Source organism: Chiroxiphia lanceolata, chromosome 11, assembly GCF_009829145.1.
Source record: "Chiroxiphia lanceolata isolate bChiLan1 chromosome 11, bChiLan1.pri, whole genome shotgun sequence".
In the NCBI taxonomy this organism is placed as follows: Eukaryota; Metazoa; Chordata; class Aves; order Passeriformes; family Pipridae; genus Chiroxiphia; species Chiroxiphia lanceolata.
The window spans coordinates 13,516,389-13,533,847 of NC_045647.1; the positions used below are offsets into that span (position 1 = coordinate 13,516,389).

The following is a 17,459-nucleotide window of genomic DNA, read 5'->3' on the forward strand; positions in this document are numbered from 1 at the left end:
AAATGCCACTGGATTATATATTTGAGGTTATTACTGTTCAGATTATCCGTGCTAATAGACACAGCTAATGTGCCGACATATCCCAGGAGTGTGTCTGTGCAGACAGGTGCAAGCTTGCTCTGCCCACACTCTGCAGGCTGTGTGTGAGCCAGTTCCAGTCTGGAAGCCATCAGCACATTGTGTGGCACGGTGCCCAAGCTAAAACACCTTGTCTCTTAGATAAATGAGGCTTTGCAGCTTCTGAACTGAAGCTGGCTCACGTTTGGGTGGCTTCAAGAGCGCTGGCAGTGTGAGTTTGTGTTGATGTATTCGTCATTCCACGTTGCCCCGGAAGGATTTGAGTAGAAATCCCCGTCCTTGCACTCTTGTGTAGTTGTCTCTCAACGTGCACAGGTTTAAAGCCTCTCAGCTCCACTTAAATTAATTATAAAGATAAGAATTAAAAAAATATATTGGCAATAATTTTGTGGGGGCCAGTTCAAACCCGTATGTGCTGTGGGTTTGATTCAAATCTCAGAGTGTCTCAGTGGAGCACTTGTGGTGTCATATGACAGCAGCTATTTCACATGACTATGAACCGTTATTTCCTGGAAGTGTTTGATATGAGTCGTTATTTCCTGGAATTAAGTGTTTGGTTGCATGCTTTCCCAAGATAGGAAAATCCCCATCAGCTGAGAAGGTGCATGCTTGGCTCTGCAGAATTTTGTGGGTTTGGGACTGCAGAATCCAGAGTGCAGATTTTTCGAAGCCCGTTGGCTGGCTCTCCTGTCCCATGGAAGGTTTCACCTCATCTGCTACTTTAAAAGAGGGGTAGAGAGTGTTGCACAGTTGAGCAGTTGTGACCACAGGAATGTGTGATCATTTCTGCTGGCAATACAAAAAATATGGCTGCAAGTGAATACTATTGTCAGATGTTGAAATGATACCAAATAATTTGATACCAAATATCATTTATTTGATAATAAATGATACCAAAGAAGTTCTGACTCTTCTTACTCACTAGTCAGGTTTGTGTTTTTACTGCCAATTTTTGAGGCAGAGGAGCAGCAAACCTCAGAGGAGAAGTAAAACTTCAGGATAGCTTCACAGAGTTTTCAACTTAATTTAAACCTTTCATTCTATTTTTGGCTTTTTACAGCTCTAATATGTGTTACTCATAATTAAATAACTATATATCATTAAAAACCTCACAGATGGCAAGTATTTACTGTGAAATTTGCTATTAGAGAGCAGACATTATATTGGGTCTGGCTGGCATGGAGGTCTGACATAGCTCGATTGAATCTAAATATATTCTAAAACCTTGGAATTTCTGAGATGTATATTTCTTTACCTATGTTCATTGTGAGTGATTTGAGGTTGTGATGACTATATCAATATTTACCTTCAGATATTAAATAAGTATATCTCTGCAATGATTATTATGGTATAAACAGATTTATTTATATTTTGCTGTTTACCTGTTTTGCAACGACCACCATTATTTAAAGATTAGTATTTAATCCCACTGGTGTTAATTACAGACAGGGCAAATCTTTTCCCTCCATATCCTCAAAACCAGAAGAACGTTATGAAACCTATTTTCAATAATGTCCAAAATAATAACGAAATTGTTGCCGGATGCAAGTTAAAAGTAAGAAAATGTTTCTTGATGCAAGACCACTGGAACATTGTCAACACTTCTGACTAACTTTTCTTGGTAATTTTAATACAGAGTGCTATCAGAAGACTGTGGGGGAGCCAACCTAATCTTACTTGATTTGGAAGAACATATTTTATGTATATATATGCAATATGCTGTTTCTGTTTCTTTGGCTTTAAAGTAACAGAATACCTGTTGTTTCTGCCAGAGAATTTAGGTTAGGACATCTGACATCTGTGAGGGTGATGAGGTCCTGGCACAGGTTGCCCAGAGAAGCTGTGGCTGGCCCATCCCTGGAAGTGTTCAAGGCCAGCTTGGATGGGGCTCTAAGCAACCTGGTCTAGTGGAAGGTGCCCCTGATATTTTTTATGTTTAATACAGGTTATTTAAAATAATTCATACCTATAATTTAAATTAGACTGTTGGAGTCTTATGGCATTTTCTTTTAAACATCATTTAACTGTGATTAGAATGAAGAGGACAGAATAATGAATGAGACTGTTAGAGTGTATGAATAAAATGCAACTGTTTATCTAAAATTGATCCATGTCGCATAACTTGGGGTAAAATAAATGGCTTGGTTTTCTTTGACTCCATCAGAAATATTGTCCTATAAATATTTACATTAATACATTAGGAACTTTAAAATAAAAGTGAAATAGCTTTCTTGACATTTTTGCTGGCAAGCAAAGGACTGTGAGAATTCCAAACTTTTAGCTCACCTTGACTGTATGAAGTTCATGAGCCATATTCATACATTTATTAGCAGTTGGAGCCTAAAGTTAATTTATGATTCATTTATCCATGTTTATTTTTTAATGATTGATCTTATATAGTTCTGGAAAAAAGGCATAGACCATAACATATTCTGTTCTAAAAGCTATTTGATGCCTAAAGGTATTATATGCTTTTTCTTGGCTGATAAGTCATAATCTGTCATTGAATGCATTGCAGAAGGTCAGTATATTTCTTTTATTTATGAAATTAAAGGACAGATTATGGCCTTGCCAGCACGAGCACTTTGGAGTACAAAATACTGCAAGATCTGTGCTTCCAACTGCACATTTTAAAAATTGCCCTTGTCATGTGTCCTCACAAACTATTTGTGCTGTGCCCCTGGTATTGTCTGTGTAATCCTGTATGTTTCTGAGTACTGTAAGATTCTGTTTGCTTTGTGAAGACTGAGGGGTCAAGATTGCAAAGGAAAAAATTTCTCATGAGCAAATAGATCAAGAAACTTATTTTCTAGATGTTCTATTTTACTTCTAGAAATATATTTTTGTGGTGACACCAAGAAAAATAATAAATCCATAGGAAAACATTTAAATAAATATGAGGAAGATGTCCAGATATTTCTGCACTGAGGTTTCTAGGGTACAAAATGAACAGAATATTATAAACATATATCTGTTTTATTTGTTTTCATGATTTGTATAAATCACAAAAGATTTCTATAAGATGCTCTAGAATTTGGGAAAGTGAATTTAAAAAAATAAATATCAAAGATTTTTAAAAGCAGGAAGTTTCACAGAAATATTCTTAGATATATTGTAGTAAAATAGACTGAGATAAATATTTTATGAAGTGAATAATGGAAAATCTATAAAGAGAACTTTTTTGGCTAATCTGTTTATTTCATGATTTTGTGAGACTTGACAAGGTTGGCTATTTAGAGTGTTCAGAAGGTAGTTGATTGTTCTCCTAGAGACTGAAAGGAACATCTCACATAGTGAGATATAGTAGTATATGTTCTGTTTTAATGAGAATGTAACAATTTTAATTTTATTCTATTTTATCAGACAGGAAGCTTTGCTTGCTGCAATTAGTGAAAAAGATGCAAATATTGCCTTGCTTGAGCTGTCTGCTTCAAAGAAAAAGAAGACTCAAGATGAAGTAATGGCTCTTAAACGAGAGAAGGACAGATTAGTACATCAGTTAAAACAGCAGGTGGGCAGACATTAATTTTCGTACTTTCACGGCAACAGAAAATTGGCATTATTTTCATTTGTACCATTTTATTCTGACCTCATGTTGGAAGTGTTCAAGCCAGGTCTGACATGTGACAACAGTTACAAAAGGTAGGAAGTGTTCAATGTAAATGTTTGTTGCTTTTCTGTAGTTGTTAGGTATTTAGCTGCATGTTTGCTTGGCTCATATTATATGCAGTCAATACATTTTCTCTTTTCCCTTATATTGTTTCCAACCTTAATTGTGTGAGAGAGGAGAGCAGATTCTCTTTGCATAAAGCAAGATGTGTCTGTTCTGTTGACTCTTTTTAACCTCCTTCTGTTCAGTTATTTGCTTATCTGTTGTCAAATAATTGTGTTTTCAGAAGGTTTCTGAGGGGTTATCTGGAAGTCATGATTATCCTTAAAATAAATTCTCAAATGACTAAAAGTCACACTGTCTGCAACACCATAAGTTATCTGAGGTTTGAATAAAAGACACATAGTTAAAAAACCTCTAGAAATAGGTATCATGGCAAGCAAATTTATGTTCTGCTTTATTAATGAGGAAAATAACCATACTAGACACAGTACACTTGTGCCAAACACAGTGCATAGGTTTCTTCTCTACCTAGTTAAAATGTTAAAAACTGTGCATAGTGTGCAGTGGCTACTCCTCCTGAATTTTGGGAGGTCTGTGGTCATAGACAGTAGAGGTACTGTAGGCAAGGGGGCAAAGGCTGTTCAGACAACCTGGATACTGAAGATCTGTGTGTGTCATGTATGTTGTCAGACACCTTTCCTCTTTCAGAATAGGTGAAAAAGATGAGAAAGTTTTTTTTCAGACCATATTTGCAGGTGTTGTATGTAATGTTTTCCTTTGTGGGACGTTACAGAATTCTGTGATTGTTGCTTGAGGAGGAGGAGAATACAATCAGCAAAATCATTGAGGTCTCCTTAGCCTGTCACAGTAACCACCCTGCTGTCAGGCATTGTGCCACCCTACAACTGAGTATGCTGTGTTAATGATGTTTGGGACATATTGCACAGTCAGTGTTATGATTCTTTATCCTCAATGATGCATCACATGCTCTAGAACTCCATGCCCTCAGTGACAGAAAGCTAAGGAAAACCCCTGCTGCTGTGCTAAATTCCCAATAGCTCTGATCTCATGTGTCTAATCATTATAGCTTTTACCCACCGGTCTAAAAAAGTAGGAAACAGCCCCTGAGCATCAATTTATCAGCCAGTCCTGATGCTGACTTCAGCTCAGATGTTCCAGCTAGGTACCTGTCTTCCAGCCATGATGCAGTCATGTCTCAGGTCAGGCAGCTGACCAGGAGACATTTCACCCAAAATTTATATGCTAAGTAGGCAGATGTGCTTCCTGCTTTTTAACACTTCATCTGCTTGTGCTGCTGCACCAGAGCAGGTGAGGTTAAGTTCCAAATAATTTTAGGGATTTTTGATTTGGTTTGCTTTGGAAAAGAGAAGACAGTTACTTTCTTTTTTAGATATCTTCTAAAAGAAGAGTAAATGAATACACCACTTTACCATGTTCATGGATATTACCTGTCATGGATATTTTTAAAATGTTTATCAGAGACTTGGGCAACTGTTTTCTTGTTTGGTTTTGGGTTTGTTTGGCTTTGTACCTTTAAGGTACTGCTGAAGAGTGATCAAAACATTCATAACTTTCTTCAGACAGAGTTAAGGAACAGCAGAAGAAGATTGCTATAAAGACATTGTTTTGGATAACTTCAGTTAGAATTGTAACCAAATACTTCAAATACCTCCATTATTTATAGTGATAAAGATCTTCAGTAAAGCTATTTAACTAGATTAAATTGATGCCAAAATAATCTCCCTGTTATCTCAGACACCGCAAAAAAAGAGACACCAGGAACAGGAATGTGGTTTAACTAGGTCACCACTTTATTACACTTACGAATTATCTGATAATAGAGGTTGTAGACATCACTCATACTTCTTTAATCCCTTTGGGAAGAACCACTGTCAGCCCCCAAAGCTTTTACATGTGCATCCAACACAAAGGCTTGTTAATGCAATTCTTCATTGCTGTGATTGTGCTCGACCAGGGGGGAAGTGACAGATTCTATCACTTCTATTCACTGTGTGATAGATCCACCCAGTTCCTCAGTTTCTTTGAGATATACTGACTCTCAATCTATTTCTGATGCACTAGAATTCAGTGAATGATCAGCTGCAGTATCAATTTTTTTTTTGCTTTCCACAGCTGTTACACTGCTAAAAGAGACAAAAAAAGAAAGCCATATTTCTCCATCCTAATGTGATCAACAAAGGAGAAATATTTATAAATATTAGAAGATACCTCACTAGATAATTGTAAACATTAGACCCCTAAATCAATCCCTGCTTTATACTGTAGGAGGAATTTTTGCTTTGAGAGGCAAAATAAGATGATAAAAATCTATATTCCTCTTATATATATCCAGAGTGTGTTGCAGACGAGCTCTTCCTTTCTCCATCAGCATCTGCAATTGAGACATTTATTCTGATACATGTGTAACCCAGATGAAATCCCATTATTGGTTTGCACATCAAGTAATGAGTCTCCTGAACGTAAAAGTTACTGTTATATCTGTTCTTTTCAAAGATTGGTCATTTCAGTAAAGAAGCAATAATTTGAAATTAGACTTTAGTGAGAATGAGCTGTGCCATTTGAAATAGAACATATTATTCCAATCAAGTTTATTTTGTGATCTTTATAAACAAGTGTATCAATGCATCATCATATGTCAGATGGATTTGCTTTTTGATTTTGTTTGCAACTTGGAGAGTTTTTATTTCAGAAACTCTGAGTCACTGTTTCTGCTGCTGTCTCTTTCAGTGGCATCCTAGACTTTGTTGATAAACTTCAGTTCCATATTTTTCGCAATTTCAAATGTTGCTGTACTGTGGCCCATTGCAATAGGAAATACCTACAAAAGCACATTATATACCAAGCCTAGGATGCTGCTTTGCTACTGTTATTGAAGTGGGGGCTTCAGTGTCCAAGCTGTAGCTTGCAAAGTCCCCTGCTGATACAAAAAAGTAAGTACAAAGGTATTTCCTTGAGAGCTACAAAGGCTGTTACTTGAGAGAGAGAAGGACTGGTATGTATGTGAATTTATCAGAATCCAAGACTTCTGATTATATCCATGAAACACCCAGGAATATCCTCTTTGATGACTAAGAAGGGAGGTCATTGTCTTCCCCTGGAAAATACTGTTGATGGAAGTATATTTCCCAGAATCAGAATGAGAAACGTGAATACTTTTCCTTGATACTCAGGAAAAGGAGAGAGCCAACTACTGCTCTTTCCCCTGACTCTGAGACGAGATAGGGTTACAATTTAAGAGAAGGGTTATGGAATTTTAGTGGATGTAGTTTGTAACACAGGTGCTTACCTAGCTGGAACATCAAAATGCCTTCAAATTCATGTACTTCCTGCTCAGAAAGGTCTGACTCACCTGAGGTCATTGTAGGCATCAAAAGAGATAGGGCACAGTGTGTAGTGATGTCTTAAAGGTTCAGGAGGTCAGTTCTGTTAAACTCAATGAAGTAACCCAAAGCACTGAGGTTCCTCATAGAATTTTACTGTTGGATGAAGGCCAGGAGGATTCTGTCTCTGCACTGTAATGTCTCACAGACTCGTCCGAGATCGACTGGCCAAATGCACATAGAGCTGCTTCTGCCACAGACTTGCATTGAGAAAAACTCCTCTGGACCATCATAGTCCATTCTGTATTTCAACTGGAAGCTTCTTGGCTGTCCAAAAGCTTCCTTAGGGTTGCTTCAGAAGTATGTTAGCATTGTGCCACAGACCATGAGCTTGAAAAATTCCATGAAAGGAAGAAATGTACCAAGAGCTTTTCAATATCTAGGAGTAACAAGCTGTTTTCTAAATAGGCCCCATTCTGGCAAAGATAAAACAAATACAGTGTACTACCTGCTTAGGCATGAATATTCATCTTAGTGTATCCATGACATAAACTTGATGCTATTTTATGTCTTTTATTTTTCATGTGGGTTGTCTTGCACCAGTGCAATGAGTTATTACTCAGTTTGGAGGCCAAGTATTTACTTCCCAAGGGTATACCCCACCCCTTACCCCAGTCCTGGCCCCCCAGCTCAAAAATACATCTTTATCCCTTTTAATTAATCAATTTTTTTTGGTCATAAAATGTCAATGCTTTTCACATTGACAAAGCTACTGATCTCCATTGCTCAGCAGTGCCTGCAGACTGACAAAAGGCAGCCTAATAGTAATCTAAACTGAAATAAAATGAAACCAGAAATAGAATGTGTTCAAAAAAGAAAGTTTAAAAACAAGTCTCAATTGCAAATTTCAGGCTTTTTTCCTTTTTTTTTTTTATATAGTTCGTGACTTAGATAATGCTCCTAACACCAAGTATGTCATTGAATTCCTTTATCCAGTTTTTCTGCTTTAATTTTCTAGCCTTTGGGAATATCGAACACATTGTAAACTAGTATCAGGACATTGACTTTGAAGTAATTTGTTACGATTTTTACACTGCAAAAGAAAAAAGAGGCATCTTAGAGAAAGGAAATATAGTGCCTTTGTAAGGAAATGAGAACTTCTAGGATTTATTTTAAATAAAGCTATAGATAGACATATGTCTAAAGATTAAAATGTTATTTATGTGAAAGAGTTGAGCCATATTGTGACTGTGTGAGTATAAGTAAAACTTCTGTTATTTCTAAGCTGGAAGAAGATAATTGTTTTTATCTCAAGTGCTGGCTTACTTTTGCAGGTTTCTCACATTATATTTTGATAACCTAGGAAAATTATTTCTATCACAGTGTATCCAGCTGTAACATTAGTAGTAATAATACTGGCCTCTGTGTTGCAAACACATTCCCATAAGAAACAAACATATTTAAGTGTCATGATTTAAATACAGTTTAGCAGCTGCAATCTGTCAGTTAAATATTTATCGTTTACTGCTTTAAATAAATGGCAAGCATAGTAATGCACTCCCAGCAAAGCAACCACTGGAATTGCTTTGATTCATACACCAAATGCTGTGTTTTGAGAGCCGTAGAACTTTGTAGTAGGCTTTTAAGAAGCTTTCAGAAATACAGCATTAAACAAAATCACCATGTGGGCTTGGCTGAGTGATTACATAATATGTATAATCACCCTGGCCAAGATTCCTTTTGAGAATTCTGAGACAGCTATTTTTAGAGAAATTTGTATAGTGATGCAATCCTTCATGAAATAATTAGCTTAAAGCCCATTTTTAGAACGTCTCAAGAGATTTTGGTAAGAGCAGAAGACACTGCTAAGTTACTGATTCATTCTGAACTTGGATACTGCAAGCAAATTTCCCAGTTGTCTCTTTTCACTTTTAGGATATAGAGCCAAAAATGTAAGTGGAGTTGGCCAAAGTGCAAGGTCTTCCAACTCCTTGAGAGCATTTTATTTTTCTTCTCAAAACATGAAATTAGAAACCTTTCCAGCGTTTTCAGGACTGCAGGTGTACAGAATACTCTGGCCAGAGGCAAAGCTGGTGTTTGGCAGTCTTCTCCAGTCTGTTAGTTCACTGCTCTATATTTCATCATATGAATATATTGCTAGTGAAACAAAAAGGGTGAGAAACAATCCAGGAATTTAAAAAATGCGTGTAAGCACAGTTTCTCAGCGAACTAACAACTCACAATATTTTCTTCTGCCTGCAATATGCAGAACTATTTCTTGCTAGTTACCATGTAAATATTTTAAAGAACTCTTTCAGCAGCAAAGGAATAAAATGGAATAGAAGGGCAAAATGTTGCATTACATATACTGTTCTAGTTAGGTACATCAGAAATAGTGCTACTGTGATATTATGGTGCTGATATGAAAGATTCAAGAATAACAAAATACCCCATGTTGTATTTTCCCTGATAGATTAATTCAACTGTATTGCACTGTGTATTTTATGATATTGAAAGTGCTTATATTACCGTATGAGAAAAAGGATATGATAAGAAGTTGTTGTGATTTGTGATTATTCTGGCAGCCCAAAACGTTCTGCAACACTGTGAATTAATTCATTGTATTTAAGCTCTCTTTATGTTTAACAAGGGTGGGAACAAAAAAGTCTTGCAATGCTTTCTTATGGTGTCTGTAGGCATCATCTGTAGCACTTGGGATCAGTAGCACTGCCCTGTTATTGTGTTGGTTCCTAATCATTATTGTTTAAGTTTCTGATGTTGTTAAACCAAGTTAATCTTTCTGATTGCTTTGAATTTTACAGATGGCAATATTATAGGAACACATTGTTATTCTTGTTGTTATTATTATTATTATTTACACATATCTACTTCAGAAAGATTTATGGTAGAGTTGAATCTAAGTGTAACTGCACAGCAAATAGAACCCACGGTGTGAAGCCATTCACATGGGTACTTCAGACAGAATTGACCACTGTGCTGATTTTTCTCCACTTCTGTTCATACTGTTTGTTATCACTCATAATACTGGTCTTGCTCAAGCTTTAAGTAACTTTGTACACAAGAGTAATCTGAGACCCTTAAGTTTTAGCTTTATTTTTGTTATGCTTATGCTACTCCGGTTCTTTGTTTATTTTGGACAGGTAAGAAAAGATGTTCTAATAACTTCATATATTGAACTCATATGAAGATAATCAGTCTGGTAATTTTTTCTTTGAAAGTTCTCAGAAATCATAGTGAAATGGCTATTACTCTCTGATTTTAAATCTGGGTGTTTGGATCCCATTTATGTCAATACAAGCAGCTCATGCATTCAATGGCCTTACTATCTTAAAAATCCTTTTAGTATATGCCTTTCTATCAATTAGAAATATAATAATATTAAATTATATAATAGATATAATTAGGAATATTTCTGCATGTCCTAACATTGGGGTTTGTTGTCTTAAATTTTAACTTGAGTTTTGAATCTGTGTTTTTGAATGCGAGTCATTCCAGTCTTTACAATTGAATTACATCTTGATTTTGCCAAGTACAAGCAGCTTAGATATAAACCCAGTGCAGACAGACCACTCACTGTAGGGGTGAAAGGGCAGAATGCCACTTCCTATAGCTTAATGCAGCAGGCTCCATATGGCAAAGGTAGGAAAGAGAATCTCTGTGTGTAGCTAAACAAACTATTGATTCAAAAGACATATTCTGTCTTGGAAAAATACTGAAAATGTTGGCAGTGCTCATGTAGCACTTTTCACGTATTCTGAGTAAGATTTTACAATTTATGCTATGATAGTTGAAGGACTGGAGTCATAGTTAGATATGGCATCACTTTTTCTCCTTATGCTCTCAGGAATCCAAATTCTTTTGGATGGTATTTTCACACAAATATTTTCCAATAAGAGGGGCTTTTTTTGCCTTCTAGCCTATAGCAGTCAGCCCCTGAAGGCACCACAGGCTTGGTACATAAATCCTTTCCTGCTTTAAAATCTGCTTCTGTTTGAAAAACGCTCTGAAGAGAGGACATTCTTGAGGAATCTGTATCAAAGCTTAAGCATGGCCATGTCTCATGGCAGCCTTTTTCACAGGTGATAATCTCATTGTGAACTTATCTCAGAACATCTCAATAGCTATATCGTCATAATGCCCTTTGTTCAGACAAATGGTTTAACTCCACTGAGTCTGAAAATCTTAGATGGAAGAAGTGGGTAATGCAGATATCAAATAATGTATATATTAACACTGGAACTTTTTAAATTTTGGATCTGGCTTACTTGGTAGGTAGAAATGGGTATTGAATATCTCAAATAAGAACAGTGAATATCTCCATTATAATGGTTTTGCTCCAGGAGACATTTTTGAAACAAATCCTTAAGTTCTACTACAATGTACCCCATGATATTAAGGCTAAATATAGTTGAACACTTGATCTCAAATATAGTGCTAAGTAGCCAACTATTAAAAAAAAATATTGTAAGTATTGGGTGTCAGATTTTTCTGCTGCTGTAATGGTGGATAAAACTTGTAACTTCTACAAACTAGCATAAAAAGGAAATTAGTTTTAAGTAAAGTGTCTCTATAGAGCATATCAAGACAGTGGTGTGGTGTTATCTCCATTTCAGTCTATATTCCTATATACCATCCATGTGTTGAAATTTACGTTCTATTTATCAATTTTTATTGCATGCAATGGAAGAAATGTAGTATTTGCAACTTAAGATATATTTTGTATATGATACAAATGAGAGACCTGGGCTTGGTACTGAAATTGCAAAAATTGCAGCTGAAATGAACAATTCAGACTCTAAAAATGCTAAAAAAACAACCAGTGCTGCTAGCCTGAGATTTGCCATTTCAAAGGTTTTATTTAGCTGCTGAAGTTTCTGATTCATGTCTGGTTTAAAATAATTATTATGGGGAAGTATCTTTTTAATGAGTTATTTCCTGTTGTAAAAGGGAAAAAAAGAGAACTTGACTTCTTCCGTTGCTTGTCTGCATTTAGTGGGACCTGGCCTGAGATGTCCTCAGGCAGCTACTGTTTCAGAGCTTTAATTATGCTTTTTAACCCACTTCTTTGTGTCTATGTTCTTACATACTTCTGTGTAATTACCAAGTTTAGTAGTAGGACTGAGACAAATACCTTTAGCATGACTTTAGCCTGTACATTACTGAGTATGCTGTGTTATTAAAGATATTTCCTGCGCTTCAAGCCATACTTTTAGTTCACAGAATAATTGAAAATACTTGAAAAACACAAACTCTAAATGCAGAAAATGCAGCTAAAAAGTCATGGACCATGTTCATATCAACATAAGTTTGTTTAATTAGAAGTGTCAGGAAAGTTGAAATTTGGCCTTAGTGCTTTAGAAAGGTGTCTTGGCACTTGGAACTGCTGCCTGTCTCCGTCTGCCAAGTGTCCAATATCCCAGCTGGTGTGTTTGTGGGACTATTGTCCCTCAGCTGGTGAAGAGGGAGACCTACTGTGAGCTTTAACTTCTCACAGGGTAAGTCAGGTACATTTTGTAATCTTGCAAAGCAACAGGTGTAATGGTTGTTCATATCAGTTAGTATTCTAATTAAAAAAAATTGAAATATCTGTAAAGCTTCTGTACTCATGTCCAACATTAAATTATCAGATCCAAGTCTTTGAAAAGATCTAAGTTGGAAACTGCCTTGCACTGCTGCACAGGAGTCAGAGTGTCTAATTTGACAAACAATTGATTTTGTGTTTCACCTGTGAGGAATGTTGGATTTAATGAAAACTTGGAAAATACTCAGTACTGTTTCTGAACCCCTATTCTCTGTCCTGTGAGGTCAGACAGAGGCTGAAGGTCAAGTGTTCTGGTTACATCCATGTTACAGATGATAAGAATTGTGAGATTTTAATGTAAAAGCATCATGTGAATTAAGTTTAGTTTATAACTAAATATAGATGTGAAAAAGAAAATATTATGTACTTTCTTAGCATAAAACCTTTACTGTGTTCCTTATATCATATGGAACAGTCTTATCATTAATGTGGTAAAAAATAAAAAGAGTTAAATGCCAAGTAGCCAAACTTTTCTCCAGTAGTTGGCTTATTATCAAATCACTAATGCGAGGTGCAGGTATCTCTATAAACTTGAGATGCAACAGTAGAAAGTATAAGAAATTCTTCCCTTGTCTTCTGATGATAACAGTTTTCAAAGAATGTGTAAAAATATTGTTCTAACATGAAAACCGATTTTATTTGTAGAGAGTAAGCACAGAGCTGGCTTAGTTGGCAAACATTTTGTTAACTCTCAGTTAATGGAATTCAAGCCTGAAGCACTGGATTTGTACTGGAAAACTAATTGCAGTTGCACATGTTTTCATTAAATCCAGGTTAATTCACTAAATTTATGCAACTTCTGGATAAACTTGTTGAACTATATGGTATTTCACTATATGTGAAACACCCAGTTTTTAGGTAATTACCTTTTTATGTTTTCTAAGATCTTGTCTTAGGAGAAAAAAAAGCTCAAATAAAATCATTTATTATTAAAAATCATGAATGCTAGAACTAAAGCCCTGCCACATGAAGTTCTCAGAGTGTTTTGTGGAAAGAGTAGAATGCTTATTTTCAAACGTGTCATTGAACAAAAGAGGCAATTGCAGAGTCAAAGCTAGAAGGTGAGTCTCCAGATTTTAAATGCTGTGCTTTAACAATTAGACCACAGGATAGCTCCAGGATAGCTTGCAGGCCTCCTTCTCGTGTTATGTAGGGAAAAATCCTACCCTATTGAAAGTGAATATTCTAGAAATATTTCAAATTCCATTTAGTGAAGAGAGATTGAGAAGAAAATCCAAAGGAAAGTAATAGCTATTGAATTGTATTACACCTATATCCCAGAGCAACAGATCTTACTATTTTTCCTCATTTGAACCTCATTCATGAGAGTTTTGTTGTAAACTTGATCCAGATGACAGATCAAAGCATAGTTCCCTATTGCCACCTTGCTAAAATATTTTTTAAAAGACAGTTTTAATATTATAGTTTTACAGTTACAGATTGCTGTTAAGCTATTTAGTCTGTTACCAGTCAATCAAAGACTTTCATTTCACTTTAGTATATCCTTACTTAAACTCAACAGAATTTTAGGAGGACAAGAAATATCTGTCAGTTTTCTTATGGTGCTAGATCATAAATTCTTTGGTAAGTGGGTTAAAAATTCAGTTACACATACCATTTATGACCTTGACAGCTTAGCAAATAGTGATATTGAATGATCAAAGATGACTGTTTCAAACCCTAAGGGTTAATATACCTGTGCACCTACATTTAAGCTGCTTTTAATTCCTTGATCATTCCTTTATTTCAAAATGGATGCAGTATTTATTGAATGTAGTCAATAAATTTAAAGGAGAAAAATCTGAGGACATTGTTTAAGCTTGAACTAATAAGGCTATACATGGTCTGTAGGAGATGCAGTTAATTAATTGTTGCATTTTACAAGTTAACATGTTTTTCTTCTCTAGTATAAATCCAAATTAAAACCTGCTCCTTCTCAGGTGTGGGCCTGTTGTTCACCAGGCATTTTCAAAAAAAAATCGTTGTCAGAGGTGTAGCTATGTAAATTCTGGGAAACCCTGTTTTCAAGTTTGAAAGGAAAATGTGAATGAAAGATCGACCTATAACTATTTCAGATTAGGAGTGCAGGGTGACACGTGATGCACATTAGATACTGTGCAGTTTAAATGCATGTATGATCATCACTCTGATTTTCATTAATTGTGTAGTTTGAGAACCCAGTTTCCAGACCATCCAGAAAAGTCATATGGAATATTAGATATTGTTGTGCTTTCAAAAGTAATATAAGAAAAGATGCTGGATGTTCTTGAATAGGAAATTTTCAGGTATGCCAGGGATGTTGCAGGAAATGATGACGTTGCCAAGTCAGTACATGGTATTTTCCCCTGACAGACAGTACTGAAGCAGTCCCTGAACGTGTTGATGTGGACCCAGACCATGAGGATTTACCGTCTGTCTGATAAAGCACCTTTTTGTGTGTCTGTGTATGTGCTTGTATGTAGGTGTAGGGGTGTGAAGCCCTGGGGTCCTGAACAAATTCCAATGTGGTTAATTAATTTCTTCCTCAAATAAAAATATAACTGGCATTTCAAAGCCTACTAAAGATTAAAAGTTAGCAAGGGGAGCAAACAGAAGCAATGTTACAGATTTTTGTTTAGGAGGATGTGAAAAGGATTGTATTGTTCCTCAGAACGGTTTTATTTTTGTTCTTCTTCCAGAAATCCTCCTGTGCATCCTCTTCAAAAGTCCTGCTTTTAAAAGTTTGAAATCATACCATGTTTGTATTTCTTAGGTCAAAGCTAAGCATGCCTGGAAAATGCAGTTCACTGTGGAAGTACAGTGCTCTGGCAGTAGCTGAAGCAAAGGCAAACAGGACCTCAAAATAATTTTTGTTATCATTGTGAAGAGCTAACAAATAAAACCAAAAAGCTTTAAACATAATATTTTGGGAAGTATTTAGAATAATTTTAAGAAATTAATGACAGTCACAAGTAATGTAAAAGTTTGGATGGTTTGATGGTCACTTGAGTGGAAAAGAAGTTCTCATTTCACATTTCTCATGTATTTTGCTTCCAGAACAGACAGACTAAAGGAGGGCTACTAGAGCATTAACATTTCTTTGTGCACATTTTACTGCAATCTGGCATCCAAAAGGAAGAAACATTAGAAGTAGTTTATTTATATTTCAGCACCAAATTAGAAAGATGACATCATTCATTTACAGTTCTTATCCCATGACACGCCTAATCCCCAACACCTCATTACAGAGGACACTTTTAGGATTGCATATATCATCTTGTTTAACTTTTGCATTCTTTTATGGAATACAGTTGAAAGGTAGGAAATTTAAGGCTGTTCATTGATAAGAAAATAAACTAATAAAATGTTAGGAGCTTCCCTAAAGAGGCAGGGTATTACAGTGTTTACAGTAAGTGGCTTATTATTTGTCTATTAATTCTCCATCTTTTCCACTCTTTTGTTCAAAAGGCCTTCCTCTTTCCATCTAAAGACAAACAGACCAGCTATGATGGTTCAGATTGAGATGGTCTTTTTAGAAATACTGGTAGAAAGTCACAGCTGAAATTCATACAGTTGTATGCTTCCATCTTCTTGTTTGGGGGGGGTGTAGAAAATGAACGGTGCAGATTCCTCTTGTTCTGTGGCACACTGAGAACATGTTGTTCCAGTGCTATGGAGATGCTCAGAAATTCCGACGGTGCACATCTGATCTGTGATTTTTTTTTTCTGTATCTTGTTGTTGTGGATGCCTTAAGGATTTGGTTTGGAGTTGGTTGGTTTGTTTCTACTTGAACTGAGTACAGATCCCCTCCTGTAAAGTAGTACTCTATGATCCTTCTAATGGACGTCACATGAAGTGCTTGAGAAGCATTGTGACAACTGGAAAAAAATTAATTGCTGAAAAGGCACATTTCCTGTGATTCTGTGGTTAATAGTTTTCCTCGCATTAGATTTAGTTAACTTCAAATATTATGTAACATGAATATCTAGTTCGCTTTTTTTTCCCCAAATACCTTTTCAACTTTAGCAAAAAACATTAAAATTGGGAAATTTACTAGCAATTGCTGAGTTTTACATTTCTATTAAAATATACCTACCAGTGAAATTTTCCAAACAGAGATTTTGATATAGGATTGTTCTCATAGGAAAATCAAATTACACTAGTCCTGGAAGTAAATTTACCAGATACTAGCTATGGGACACTAGGTATCTCATGGGCACTTTGAATTGAGAGCCAATTAGACCTGTTAATAAAGGAACATACCCAAACAAATGAGTTGTGTTTAAATTAATCTGCTTAAGAACTCATTAGTTTGAGCAAAGTCCTGGGCTGGTGTGTTTAACCAGCATCCTCATCCGGGTTTCCGTACATCCTGCATGACGTTAAGTGTGTTAAGATTGCTGTCTTTCCTTCAGTTAACCATGTGATAATAATTGTATATGTCTTTAGTTGATTATTTTTATTTTGGAAGAGGTTTTTGAGTCTTGACAGCATTTTATTCTGGGCTTCGTTAGTGCAAAATTAAGTAAAACTTGATTGCAGTTTAATAGGTTTGCCTGTGACACTCTTCAGGACTGTATCCACTGGTATCAGACAATTGGTAGTAAGATATTTTTGGTGTTATGAGCAAGGTTTGAATTATTCCAGTCCATGTATTTCATGGTATGGAATAATTGTAACTGTGATAAAGAGCAGTGATGTATCTTGTTATCTCATGGTGACATAGATTTTATTATCTGTACACAGCTGTAGCTGAAGTGTTGATCTCTTTTTCAAGATCTGTATCTAAGACTTACTTCCATTCAGTAATGTGTCAAGCTCCAT

The 17,459-nt window shown here is 35.8% G+C and overlaps 1 protein-coding gene across 9 annotated transcripts in view; it reads left to right on the forward strand.

Moving 5' to 3' along the window:
• ERC2 (ELKS/RAB6-interacting/CAST family member 2) overlaps positions 1-17,459 on the forward strand; it is a 430,377-nt gene that overhangs the window by 287,075 nt on the left and 125,843 nt on the right. For all 9 annotated transcript variants that reach the window (XR_004359172.1, XR_004359173.1, XR_004359174.1 and 6 more), the window contains one exon: positions 3,442-3,589. Coding sequence is in view for 1 of the 9 variants with exons in the window: in XM_032699590.1 (XP_032555481.1) it covers positions 3,442-3,589 (148 nt within the window). In the remaining 8 variants the exon portion in view is untranslated. The remainder of the gene's footprint in view (positions 1-3,441; positions 3,590-17,459) is intronic.